Source organism: Cygnus atratus, chromosome 1 (genome assembly GCF_013377495.2).
Source record: "Cygnus atratus isolate AKBS03 ecotype Queensland, Australia chromosome 1, CAtr_DNAZoo_HiC_assembly, whole genome shotgun sequence".
Taxonomy (NCBI): domain Eukaryota; kingdom Metazoa; phylum Chordata; class Aves; order Anseriformes; family Anatidae; genus Cygnus; species Cygnus atratus.
Window position 1 is genome coordinate 94,471,570 of NC_066362.1, and position 14,252 is coordinate 94,485,821.

At 38.8% G+C, this 14,252-nt stretch overlaps 1 protein-coding gene across 2 annotated transcripts in view; it reads right to left on the minus strand.

Annotated features, from left to right (window-relative positions):
- The window catches only part of NME7 (NME/NM23 family member 7), a 96,118-nt gene that overhangs the window by 62,466 nt on the left and 19,400 nt on the right, over window positions 1-14,252 (minus strand). For both annotated transcript variants that reach the window (XM_035540378.2, XM_035540379.2), the window contains exons 2-5: window positions 13,954-14,061; window positions 10,269-10,435; window positions 4,543-4,653; window positions 800-850 (exon numbers count right to left, since the gene is read on the minus strand). In XM_035540378.2, the coding sequence (XP_035396271.1) occupies window positions 800-850; window positions 4,543-4,653; window positions 10,269-10,435; window positions 13,954-14,061 (437 nt within the window). The remainder of the gene's footprint in view (window positions 1-799; window positions 851-4,542; window positions 4,654-10,268; window positions 10,436-13,953; window positions 14,062-14,252) is intronic.

The following is a 14,252-nucleotide window of genomic DNA, read 5'->3' on the forward strand; positions in this document are numbered from 1 at the left end:
AATTCTAAATCTTCCTCTGATCTCCAAAGTGGTCAGGCATAGCCTGGAGTCACGTCTCAGTGAAGGGCTTGGGTTTGGACCCAAAATAAATCAGTTGCTGTTGCAAAAAAGCTGGCAGATCCTTATACCCAGGCACTTCATAACAGCACTGAAATCAGATCTTTCAACAGTGCAAAACCATGTTCCACAAAAAAACACAAGGCAGAGTGGCACCCTCTTCCTGAAAGAGGTAGACTACAAAATGCAGAGAGGGAAAAGAAAGGTGGTTGTTGAAAATGTCTGGGACACAAGTGTCAGTCTGGTCAGCTACAGAAAGACTAAGGTTTGTTATGAAAAGCAGTCCAGCATCACCAAAGTTTGACATTTTGCCCAAGAGTAGCAGTACAGTAAACTACTGCCTCATGCACCATCCTTTCAGTTACCTGTGATTTGGGATACTTGCTACAAATCAGTTCTCACAGATGTTTCCCCACAATTCTCATTACCTGCAAGCTCTACCCTGATCCTGAAGATGCTCCTTCTTTTGGCTTTGAAGTTTTGCCCTGCTTGGAACATTTTCTTTTCAGAGAGACTAAAGACAGTCTCCTAATATCATCAGGCTGTAAAAGTGAGAGTTAAAACCCTGGATAGCTGGAATAAGGATCTCTCCCTGGAGGAAGATTAACAGTGTGCATACTTTGCAAAGAGCTCCACTCAACTAAAGACAAGCTCTGATGTTCCCATGGTCTTGCAGTGACAAATACAGCAAAGGAATCATGTGCATTCAATATGTATGTCAAACTGAAAATGATATACCTACTTATAAAAAGGTTTTGATTGATGGTCTACATAGAAATCCACCGCTTCTTTTCTGGAAGAATAAAAAGATACATATACATATATGCATGTATGTACATATAAAAACCTCTGAAAGCCACAAACTATCATTCATCAACATGTTTCTACAGGTAATGTCTTCCCAAGATGGACAGCTTGTGGGGCGTTCATGTCCAGTAACAGAAACTACACTTAACTTTCTGTCTTATTTAGCATGGCTGGAGGTGTAGTTGACTTCTCCTTACAAGCCTGTTCTGGAAAGGAAGTAATCACTGAAGCCCGTAAACACAGATTTTCAGGGTCACTGATGGTCCCCACATTCTCAGGTTGGAAAATAAACACAGCAGAGACACCCTCTTGATAAGCCATTCACAGTTACATGGCTTTCATCTTTCAGCTCTGTTTCAGTGTGTAAGCTAGCTAATGAGGTCTGGCTTTAAAACATAAATAAACAATTTATCTGCTTCACTGGAATTTATTTCCTTATTGAGGCTAGTGTTTGATTACACCAGAGCACAACAGAATATTGCATAACCTTGTTTCTACTCAGTATCCACAAAAATTACAAATAACATCGGCAGCACAATGTCCTCCATATTATAAAATGCTTTCTCCTATACTTTGCCACTTGAAAACTCAGTTTGGTCTTGCACTTCTCCTTGGGGAAAACACCAGTTACTACACACGGCAGTCTCCCATAGCAAGGGGTTTCCGTAATGAGGAGGGCTCCTCACCTTGTCAGGTAAATAAAGGCCAGCAAGCATACACAGTATGTTTGTGCTCCAGCTGCTACTTAGTCTGAGTACCTGAGCACCCAGATAGCACAGCACATGCTGCTGCAGGCTAAATGCCAGAATATTCATCACTCAGACCGGGTGGTGGCCCTCTCCAAGCTCTGCATTGTCACAGCCTTGCTGCTAGCAGCGCTGCACTCACCTAGCAGGACTATGCAAGTTTCAGGGACCGTAGGGCAGACCCACTTTCCATCCACCAGCGGGCATACCATTCTTTGGCTTTGCACCTTACACCTGCTGCAGCTAGCCAGCCTACTCTCCTCCCTGCTTTTTCCCCAGCTGCTTCCCATGTTTAACTCTTGCTACACCTACTGCTTTCTCTGCATGGCAACAGCTAGAAGAATCCACAAGGGTTTTCAAGTCTAGCCCTGTTATTTTGCAACAGCAACTTCAAAATTTCGGAAGCACAGGACTGGTCTTGGCTTGCTTAAAGTCTGTACAATCCTGGCGTGTACCACATTCTGAAGTTGAAATTTGTGGAGAAGGACAAGCTCTGCAGGTGGACTGGCAGCTGAAAGCAAGCAATATTGCCCACCCTTAGTCTGGGTACAAATCTCACAATCAAAGCAGAGATGCAGAGAGACTGAAAGATTCCCATCTTGAAAATCGTTTTTACCTACAGAAACAGTCTTCTGAAATTTTCTGGTCTTCATGATTTTACTCACTTTGAGCAGCCCCCTTTACTGAAAGAAATGACCTGCATGTATTCCAAATAACAGACTCAAAGTCTGAACAGTCACGATACCGTTACCTGCGGTGCAACTTTTCACATCCTTCTCCATTTGCGGTCCAGACTTAAGCCTGATATTACCAGAGGAAAGAAAAAACCTAAAGAAGAATCTAAAAATAATTCAATTTTCTTAACAGTCACGAAGATTTGAACAGCCTCAACTTTTTTTTTTCTTTTTACTTTTTTTTTTTTAAACTAAATGACTGCCTGCACATTGGAAGTGAATAGTTTCAGTTCCATGTTAGTATGGGCCATTCAAAATTCAAAAGATCTTCATTGACTACACAGATAACATTCCTTCCATTTCATAACTCAGGTAGTGACATTGTTCAAAAATGACGCTAGTCACAGGAATTCTTGCAATCTCAAGCTTCAAACATATACTCTGAAAATTAGTCTAGAGTTTTTGCTTCCAATTCACTATTTCATCCTCTTCTGAAACTAATTCAGCAAATAACTTTGGAAAGCAAATGGGAAGAAGTATGCAGTACTCAGTATTATAATTTCTGAATATGAAGAAATATTTCAGGGATGTTTTTCTGAAACAAATTGAGCTCTACTACTCAGTTAAGTATTCCTATTGCAAGAAATACAAAATTGTAATTGTGCTGTATAACATAGCTCCTTTTTCATTTCATCTCACTCATTATTTCTCTGCTTATAAAGAAAACAGTGTTCATGTGGGAATAATAGACTCAGCAGAGTCAACTGAGACACGATTAACTTAGGTGACTAGAGAGCTGACCTATCAAAGCAGGTGCCTGCCCTCACTTTTATATCTTGGCTACAATTTTTACAGAAGGCATGAATCAAGTTAACAGGGATTGCCAGATAAATGTCAGGAATAATTTCTTTACACAGAGCAATAGATGATGACGGTTTGAACAAGCATGACAGATCTTCTCAGGGGGAGAAGACTTTGGCAAAGCCATAGTTTTAAAATGGCATAGTCACAAGAAACAGAGTATATGGTATGCAGAGAAACCACAAACTCTCAAATAGTATTTAAATATATCCAGTATTGCAGCTCAATCTTGTGCTTATTAATCATTATTTTCAATTTTATAAGACATGCAGGGATTTTTAAAATAGCAATAGGCAATAAAAGTTTAAATCTCCAAGTTTCCATTTCCTTCAAGTCACACGACTTGGCTCAACAGTTCAAGTTCTCAGAAACTGAAATAAAGAACCACCCAACACTTCAGGATCAAATATCTCAGACTGCAGGAGAGCAAGCCAAAAATGCTAGCTTGAAAGACATTGTGAATTGTCAGTCGGTGTTACAAACCTGAACTCATGAACGGGAGTTGTTTGAGGGAGGATCTGGGACCAGTATCAAACACTGCAGCAGATGAACACAGAATCAGGAGGAGGGAATCACATAGTTGTTTTATCAGTATTTCAAAAAGCCAAAAAGGTTTTGAGCTGGGGCAAAATTGTTCCTGACCTCACATAGAAACCACAAGAATCCATTAAAATGATCTTATTTAATACGGATAGCTTTTCTTTTGAGAAAGATGTTGTATATGAACAGGTTTGGCAAAGCAGCAACTGAGAAATTGTACAGTAACCTTGAGGAATTCTTCAAGGGTAAATTAACCATCTGTGTTCTTTCCTCTGCAAAATGCTTTCTCATATTCCTGTGGCTGAATGAGGCAGGTGGAGAGCAGCGAAGGGTGGGGGGAGTAGAAAGATGCATGAGTAAACTCTGTTCAACCCTGCATTGAGATCAAAAGATCACTTGCTTTGCCTGGCACTTTTAGTCATTAAAAAGCAAACAGGGTTGTGGGAGCAGAAATTAAGATGATGGATTAACTAAGAGTGAAGAAACCAACTACTTTCAAGACAACTGCGTTATAATCAGCAGTATGGTTTGTATCAGGAAGCCATGAGGTGAGCACATACAGACGTGGGTAATAAACACCACTGAATTGCTAAAGTAATGCTAGTCACCTTGGATTCATCCAGAGACATTCTATATTTAATCACCCATACTCATTTGCACAGAACTTTGTAATACTTAGCTCAATTCTCTACATGCATTCAGAAACCTACACATGATTATGAAACAGATGAGTCTTCCCTTTATTACTCACTGGAATGGATTTAATGTGTGGAACAACATGGGATAGCTGCAGAGAATGGCCTTAAATGCACAAATAATATTTAGATATAATAGAGCTGACCTTAAAAATTCCTTACCTTGAAAGCATCATCATTTTGGCCTTAGTTATTGTAAATCCCGCATTAATAATGATATCTACTAACTCTCCAATCTTGGGTGTTGCATCAGGTTTAATCAAAGCCAGCGTTCTGGAAAAAAAAAAAAAAGAAAGAAGAGAGACTGCCAACACTTTCCTTAAAGCTTTTAGTGTGCATGTCGAGTTTATATTCAGACAGAAAAACATCACATCAAAGAGAGAAATTCTGCCACAGTTAAGCATCCCAGCCCCAGTGTCTCATCAATTTCCACGCTGTTCTTGAATGCCTATGCAAGACATTATTCTGATAAGAATGAGCTTTGCACATTACAATTTCCGCGGCTTCCTAAGCCAAGTCAGCCCACAGTGTTCCACCAGTGATCACTATTTGCTGGCTTCTCCCCTCACTCTGAGAGCAAACAATCTGGCCACTTCTTGAAGTGGTGTGTACCTCTATTCCACAGTAACAGCTACCTTTCCTACCCGGAACTCGGAGCAACTGTTTCACAATCAACACTTGAAGTTTGCTACTTCTCTTTCAGACTTGAGGAATTCCTTGCATGCTGAAAACTTGTCTGTTTTTTGACGTTCTTCCCACAGAATCCACATAATTTAACACCTAAATTGCTTTTTAAGTGCAATTTGTCTGAGAGATTTTACTCAGGGATTTCAGTTGCAAGGATCCAAGGAAACAACTAAAGTTGGTAACTTCACAGTCTCATAACAACAGATAGGTCTTTAACAGGTCTTTAACAACAGATAGAAAAGAACTGTTTCCTGGTGCACAAAAGGTATGAGGAACATTCAGTCAGAAGGAAGTATGATATATTTATCAAATTTCTGAAGCACATCTCTCTCCTGCTGTAAGGGTAGATAGTTTCTCTGTGCTCCCCACTCCCTGCTCTGAGTTAGAACACAACGCATTTGTTTCCTTCTCGCTCCTTAACCTTGCTCAGCTCCCTATGTAAATCATTACATACATAAAAAGCTGTTAAACTTCTCTCTCTAAAAATATTACTTAAACATGTGCCTCTTCCATAAAACTCAAAGTGAAATGATTGTTTTATTATTACTTTTTAAATATTTGGAGGTCCCAGTGAGAAAAGGATCAAATTGTGCTTAGTACAGTAGAACAGTACGTACACTTCATGATATTATACAGTTGGAATGTCAAATGGTTGACACTGTTAACAGACACAATAAAAGGTTAAGAAAGGAGGTATTACATCTCTTTTACTGACTGACAGCTATATTCTAAGGGAGACCAATCCTAAAATCTCTACGCTCTCTCCCACATCTTTGTTTCCAAGTACATCCTGTCTTCTCAATAATTATCTTTTTATACTGTACATCCCCAAGGCTAGGACTGTTTTATTAGCGTGCTTTGCATTGGACCAAGTACACCATCAGCACTAAACATATTATTAATCAAAAATAACACGCACAAAAAGAAGGTCTGTAAAATGGCATTTTCTATTTGCATTCATCTTGTGGTGAGTCAGCTTCAAATGTGCTCAGCTTACAAATCAACAGATGATTTATTCAGCCCCGTATCTCTGAGACTCCATGTCTCCAACAATCCTGAAGAGCTCTTTCCATCTTTTACACTGTTTCCAATAATGAAGGCTACCCAAGATAGATTTTTTTATTGCAGTACTTCCATAAACGAAAGGTAAATAACTGTAAATTTCTCATTTTATTTACCAGCATAGCACAGAAGGCAACCTTTAGGTTTGCAGCAACATATTCTAGTGAGAGCAAATATGCTGAGGCTACAGGAGACGGATGAACTTTCACTACATTTACTTTGAACCTCAAGTGACACAAGATTGTCAGATGCTTTGGGAATAGACAGACTATCTATTCTACAGCAAATGTAAAGGAAGGGGGATGTCAGGGCAAGAAATGGAAAGAGGGAAATTTGAATGCATGTAACGATTCATCTGAAAGCAAGGGAGAGACATAGATGACCTCCACGGCTCAGAAACCAACACAGATTTCCTCAAGCATCAGAAAACTAATTTACACAGATCAGCGTAAGGCCCAGATCTGTTGGGAAAAATAACCCAAAAGGCTTGTAGACTAAGGGTGCAGGCAGTTACCAGAAATTGCATTAGAGTAGTCAGCTGAGCCTATGCTTCAGTCCATCACAGCATAAACCAAAACTGGTTTAGCCTTGTCTTCAGACCAGGAAAGGCTGACTTCTGGCCACTGTACAGGAAAGTGTACCAGCATAATTCGTATGGCCCACAGACTGCTCAACACCTTTCCCAGGGATATCACAGCTCCACTTCATTTTGCGACACTATTTATCATATGACAGGATGTGCCATGTGAACCAAGGCACGTGAGGGGGAGCAGTTGCGTGCTAGACTGATGTGTGCACACAGTCACACAAGGCATGGCATGCACCCTGCCATAAGAGGCTCTCAACTTTCTCATTTACCATGAACACCAAGGATCAAACCACTGGAATAAGATCTCCAGTGCACTTTGCATTTCCTTGAGGAACTTTTTTTAAATCTATGTTATTACACAGGCTGTTCAGCACAGACTGCTAATACTAGAAATAAACTGACCCTTACTTTTCTAATTTCAAGCTTTCCAGTAAAACTGTAATTCCTTGCAAAATGTAATGAAGCATTACATTATCAAGTAATTTCCCTAGAAGACTAATAAATACTGCACTGAGCAACTCTTATATTATCTTTTCTCTAGCATTGGTGTATAAGCTGTAACATTTCAGTATGAGCTTTTCAGAGACACACGGGGTAAGAAGAAGCATAATTCAGGATGCTGAAGACTGTTTCTGAGATTGAATTTTGATTCATGTGCCCTATTTTTAGTTTTAATTAGCAATATGTTTTTGTGGTTTGACGTGATGCAGTCTGCAAAGTACTTTATGAAACAGTTTTATGCCTAGGAACAAAGGAGAAAGAATTAAGCATGTTTACTTACATTTTCAGAAGGACTTTATGACAGTACTCCAGGGAGTACTGAAAAAACAGAAGATGGGAACTGATCAAAGGAATGGTGCAAAACCCATGATGCGGCTATGCTTGTGAGATCTACTTATTCCTAATCATAGGACTGTTACACGTACAGTAGCTTATGTCTTGTAGGGGATGAACCACTAATTATGTCAATAACTGGAAGCATATTAATAGCATATCCGATCATAAAAGAATTTGAGTATTTTTGGTTGAGACACAAGCTTTCTCATACAATTTTCAAAAATGCAGGTATTAACTGACTCTGAGTATAGTCTGCTTAGAAAGGACACACCAGTCAGACAAATTTTTACTTTAGGTTACAGCCACCTGGGATCACAACCAGAGGACCACAGAAACAGAAATCACTTTTTACACCAGTGTTTCCTTATACAGTACGTTCTAAGTAAGCATGTGCTTACTTACCCATCTTAGTCATGGTTTGTGATCCTTTCCTTACAATGCACTGGGATGGGAGTGGGAAGAAAAACAATCAAATATGGCTGTTTTTAAAAATTGACCCAAGACAGAAGAAAAATAAGTGTAATGATTTGAAACTACATTGAATTGTCATTGAACTGTCATTGAATTATCATTAGCATAAATCAAGAAAGGGCCTGTGTAATAACTGGTCTCTTAATACATCTGTTTTGTGCCTCACGTACCTAGAGTCACATTTGCTTGCTTTTCTGACAAAAAAGAAGGCCCCTAATTCAACAATCATCTTTTTTTTTTTTAAATGTACATTTCTCAGTCTTCCTTATAGGCCTTTTCTGACCCTGCCTCCATGCATATTCAGTGACCAAAGACTGTACCTCCAAAGTCAAAATAAACTACAGGTAGTCTTGTACAGCACAGAGGCAAGAAAAGACAGGGAAATGTTTCTCCTCATACGACATCCACAAACTTATTAGTAGAATTCCAACTACAAATTATCTTTAGGAATTATTATGTACTGCATTAATCTTACTGTATCTAACTAATAGCTCTAATAGCTGCTGTAAAGGCTGCTAGGGCCAGGCCAAAAAGACAAACACCCCACATGCAACCATTTTGCCCAAGGGCTCCTTCACTATGACCCTGTTTACCCAGTGAAAGCTAGCTTCTGTGAAGAAAGCAGATTTTGAGGATCCCTTGCCTGTTTAAGACGCCTTTCACTGTGTTCCCCTAGGCCATTCTGAATATGTAACACCACTTGCATATCTATGTTATCTTTCAGTCGACATTCCTAAAATGTTTTCCAAACAGCTGACATGTCATAAATTCCCTCCTTTCTTTTGTAGAGCAGTATAAAACCTCACCCACTCTCCCAGGACCACCTCACTGACACAACTCTGGTGTTGCTGACTATGCTAGTTTAGGCAGAGCAGAAAGTACACAGCTATAAAAAGTTACATTGATATAAAAACCATAAACAAGACAGATGCAATCTACCCAAGGCTCCAATGAGGCACGCTGAGAGCAGTAACACATACAGAAGCCCTCCTTTGCTATTCTCTACCTGCTTTGCTACTCTTCCACCATCCCCAACTCCAGGTTGAAGAAAAAGTACCTGAAAAACTCCATCTGGAAACTTATTATGGCAGTCATTTCCAAGGCAATGTTGTTGTGAGGTTAGGACTAAGAAGAGTGTTAAAACTTGCAGCTCTTCCTGTGTGCCCAGTTATTTACACCTCTTCAAAGAGCTCAAAATAAGCCCACATAGTTGGAGGGAACAAGCAACTAGCTGAATAGGGCTCCCTGGAACATCATACCTAAGAAAATATCCCGTACTCTTTTCAAAAAAAAGCTGGAGCAAATTATATATATTATAAAAAATTTCTAATTTGCAAATTCAGAAATTACCTACAGTGCAATCAAATCAGATTTAAATTCCTTGTAAAGTAATCTTGTTGTCATTTTATTAAGTCTCTCATGATATTTTTATTCTTGGATGGGCTCTTAATGTCCTTCCCAAAGCAAGTCTTTCAAACGAAAAGAGACAATGAGTCTTACCTTTACCCATTATAAATGAAATTTGTCTTAACAAACAAGCCTGAAGATTTTATTGACACTCCCATGCTACTCTTCCCACCCTCATGACGCATTTCAGGAAATGCTGAAAACATTCTCAGGAAAAAATAAAACAAACAAACAAAAAAACACATCCATGGTGGGAAAAGCAATGGAGAATGGGAATGGGACTCTCTCACTCCTGTTCCTACTGTTTCCAGTTATTACTGAAAAATGTTATACATTAATACAGAGCAGATCTGTTTGGTAAGGTGCTAGGTTTGTGCACAGACTCCAGAGACAGGTGATAGCTTTGCAAGATTCAGGACTTCCAAGCGCAGCACGCATCATGGTTACCACACCAATACTGCCCCAAGAGAATCCGCAAATCACAATACTGTTGCTGCCTGCCCTGAGGGGAGTAACAAAGCTGAACTGGAGCCCATGTTTTCCTCCTCAGCCTCTTCTCTTTTGAGAAACCTGGAGGAGGCAGCACTTGACACCATGGATAAGCTGGCCTTGAAGATTTATCACGTGGGAGGGACAATCATGGGTTTGCCTACAAGCAGGGAACACTTTGCTTCCCTCCAGCCATCAGTATGCCAGATCACTTCAAACTGCATGCAAACCTGCAAGTAATTCATCTTCTCGCCACAATAAAGAAATCTTATCTCATTTCCAGCAAAGAGCAACTACTCTGAATCCCCAGCTACAAAGGAAGATTTCAAAACCCATGTTTTCGTACCTCTCTTTGCGGCTCCCCAGCTTGCGTGCTGTATATTGATCTCCATAGTCCACTAAGGAAAGATGACGAGAAAAAACTGTAATTTTATTGCCCACAAATAAATCCTCAAGGTGTAAGCTTTCATACTTGGTGCGCTTCAGAAAGGTGCGATGGTTCTTCACATCATACTGCAGAGAAAAGAAGATTAAGATTTATCATAGCAAGAGATCTAAGCTGTAGGCAAACTCAACATAATTTTTACTCTACTTTCAGAAATTTCCATGCTACGGTGAGATTGAATCTGATCACTAAATTGACTTAATTCCTAACCATTTGAACTTGCATGCGTACTGGGAATGCCTAGAAGATTAAAACCCGATTAAAAATTTGTTCCATTTAAATAGTCTCAGGGTGACAGCTGTCTTTGCATTTTTTATTTTACTATTTGCTTGCGCTAATTCAAACTGTGATAAATGGTTCACGTGCCTATGGATATCTCTGCCCAGTCTCACTGAGAATTTCCCCCTAGCAGATCTGTGCCGTTTCACAGGCCAACGGCTCACACCAGTAATGACCATGATGCACACTGTCTGTGGCAAGTCTCCTCTTCAGGGCATTGTTCCAGTGATACTACGCTTTATTTGACTGCATAAGACTCTGAATTAGGAATGGATGGATGGCTGCAGCACTAGGTTGAGAAGTTCTCACTGCCTAGAGCTGCAAGGTCAAATGCCTGTCAAGACAATTCAGCTTTGTATCATCTTTCTCAGCAAGTAGCAAGACGGTAATGTGCAGTTTTCTGGGTGGGCTGGCAAAGCACAAAAGAGAACCTGATGAACACACTCTTCTCCACTCCATGTAAATATTACAGATCCCTTCAGTTTCCTGGAGAAATGGAATCCTATGAAAAGAAAATTTTTGTCCTCTTCAGGCTAAACTTCTCCTTTTCTGTTTTCATTTATGTGTACTGTCCTCCATTGCAATGGTATACAAACTAGAACAGCATTACAAGAAAACTTCATTCCTGCAAGCCTTGGAGAAAAAAATAAATCAGTAAAATTACATACTCCATGTTCTGAAATGTTTGAATTAATCTCCTGTTTTAGGCTTGAGCTAGATGAATTGTGAGCTTTTCCAGAACAGCTAAAACTTTGGAGATCAGAGAATATAAGTTATTTGTATGCTTCCTCCTGCTGAGGCAGAATTACAAGGAAGAATCCTTCCCTGCTGAAATATCTTCAGCCCTCTCCAATCCTACTACGTGTCCTTCAGTTACAAGCATAGGGGTAAATGAAACAATAACATACTGAAAAAAAAAAATCACTTGAATTCAGCTACTTGTTTTTTCATGTACTTGGCCAGGAATCCTATTAACTGAATTGAACATTAAAATTCTTCAGCATCTTGACTAAAAATCTGAACATTTCCTTGGTTATTTCACTAACAGTTGCTAGAAAGGCAACCTCCCCAGCTTTTTCTCCCTTCTCAAGCAGAAGATGAAGAGGGGAAAAGAAACAAGAGAGATATCTATCTGTGTTAAAGAATTCTTTAGAATGGAATTTTGGATGTTTAAAATACCTTTTTATAATGCAAATGATAAACTGCAACAGAACAGATGTAAGACAAATTTGATTGTTTTTTCTCCCTTCTCTCATGTACATGTGCAGGTTAATTATCCAAAATAAAGTAGTTCTCTGCTAAGCACATGTTCTTTTTAAAGACTTCTCTCTTTTTAGAAAATATTCTGTAGAAAGAAAAGTTGTTCAGGCTGTAGGAATTTCCTGTGAGAGTTATTAGCTACAGAAAACTTGGACAGTTGGGCACATCTCTGTCAAGGCATCCAGTCTGATCACAACAGTTGCTTGCTGTTCTTGGACAAAAAACTGTGCTGTTTTCTAATGGCTGCAAGGCAAGCTGGAAACTTGTCACATTATTCCCTCTGCAATTTTCCTTCCCAGGAATAACCAAGATATGAAGGACTAAAAAAGAAAAGCTGACGATTTCACATAACATAAGCCTTCAGTTGCTCCATTCCACCCTCAGCTGGGGTGTGTGATAAAGGAGAGCTATCACTGCAACAGTAGGAAAGGTGATCTCTCTATCAATCTCTCTCTTAAGCAGGGAGAAGCAGGCTCACATCCATTACCTCCCTTCTCCTAAAGCATGTTAGAGGTAAGGGTGGGCAGCCATCACCTCTTGGGAAGACACCAAAAGATGCAGAAGAATTTGGCAGTAATGAAGAAAGAATCACCGAATTTCAGAGAAACTGAAAAAAAAAAAAAAAGATCCAGAAGGCAATCCTAAATTTAATCACTGTCCACAAACTCACCCCAAAACTGATTTTAAGAAATCCTTTCTATAGAGGTGTTAAAAGCATTTTTGCTTTTTTAATGGTTGTCTTGATCATACACAGTCCTTGTAGACTCATGACTGTTAACACACAGCACTATCTTAAAATGAGAGCACAACAGCAAAATGCTAGTCTACCAAGTCATAAATGTTTGATGCAGAAAGTGTTAAGACAGCTCAAGAACACCTTGAAAGCTCTTGGTTTTGAGACATCTAGGTGAAATGAACAACAATTTTGTCAGCCTACACATGGTTGTGTAGGATGATTATTACGGCTCCTGACTGATTAGCTAAACTGTCTCTGGAAAAAAAAAATCCTCACATTTTGACAGCTGTGCACACAGACATCATACAAATAACTAACTTAAAAGGGACAACATCATGGTAGAGTTTGTTTAAAGAGACTATCAGTAAAAAGTGCAAAGTGCATCTCCTCACACTGATGGGTACCATGGTTTCTTTCAGTAAGCAATTGTTTGGGTAAGAAAAGGCACATTTTGCTAGTTTTCTTATTTCTGATCTCTGCATTTGATACTTACAGCAGGAAAACTAAAATTTCATAATGAAATTAAGAAGTGTGAATATCCAAACCTAGTCTACTCCCAGACCTTTAGATCTCTATTAAAAATTAGAAAAGACTAGTCAAAACCATTCACCCATTCCTAAAGGGGAGCACAAAGAATTGGCTGTTTCACTAGGATTATCTGTACTATCCATACTTAATTTTTATATATGTGCCTGTTTCTGCAACATGCTTGTTTTAACCTATTAATAAACAGAGGGGAGTAGTTGTATGAACCATAAGTCAAAAAGCACCACTGATGCTTTTTTTTTTTTTGATGATTTTTTTTTTTGATGATGATTTGGATCCCACTGTCTGAAACATCCTTCCTTGCTTTAAAACCAAATTAAGAGTAGTTTACCATTTCCTCTACTTTGGTAACTTTTTTTTTTTTTACACTTTACTCTTAAGAGACTTCTGGAATTTCAGTTGAAGCTTATTTCCCTGCTTGGAATTAGCTTCAATTTGTGTTTCTCATGCAGTAGGTTAGCACTGATTAGTTCCAATACTAAAACCCAAGTAGAGATTGAATGAAAACAGATTTGTGAAAATGAATCTCTCCGTGCCAAAATAAGATTTAAGATAAAAATCATTAACATGGAAGCTTTTCCACATGTTCCACTGTGACCTAGTGTTTTTGCTTTTTGTTTAGTTTTAGAAACAGAACAAGGTACATCTTAAATTACATTTTCATTACCTGGAAAATTAATTGGCATAGGTAGTGGCCTTCCATTTTTCAAACTGTTTAATTGGATATTGTACTTATAATAACAGGATTTTTTCTTTTATTCTTACCATTTCAACTGATCCATCCTTTGGATAATAGAGAAGCTCATAACGCCGAAAGAGTGAAGCATTTGGGTCATACCATTCAGCAGTGAAAGCATATCTATCATCTTGACTCTGAAACAAAAAAGGGAGGGCTATCAGAGCAACCATACATGTTTCTAAATACATAAATAATAATAACAGTAATAGTAGTAGTAATAATAATAACTAATAAACTTCCTTGCATTTGCTATCAGAAAAGTCAAAAAATTCTTTAGTAAATGCACAGCCTGCACATCTTCATCTGCTTAACACAGCTGGTGACA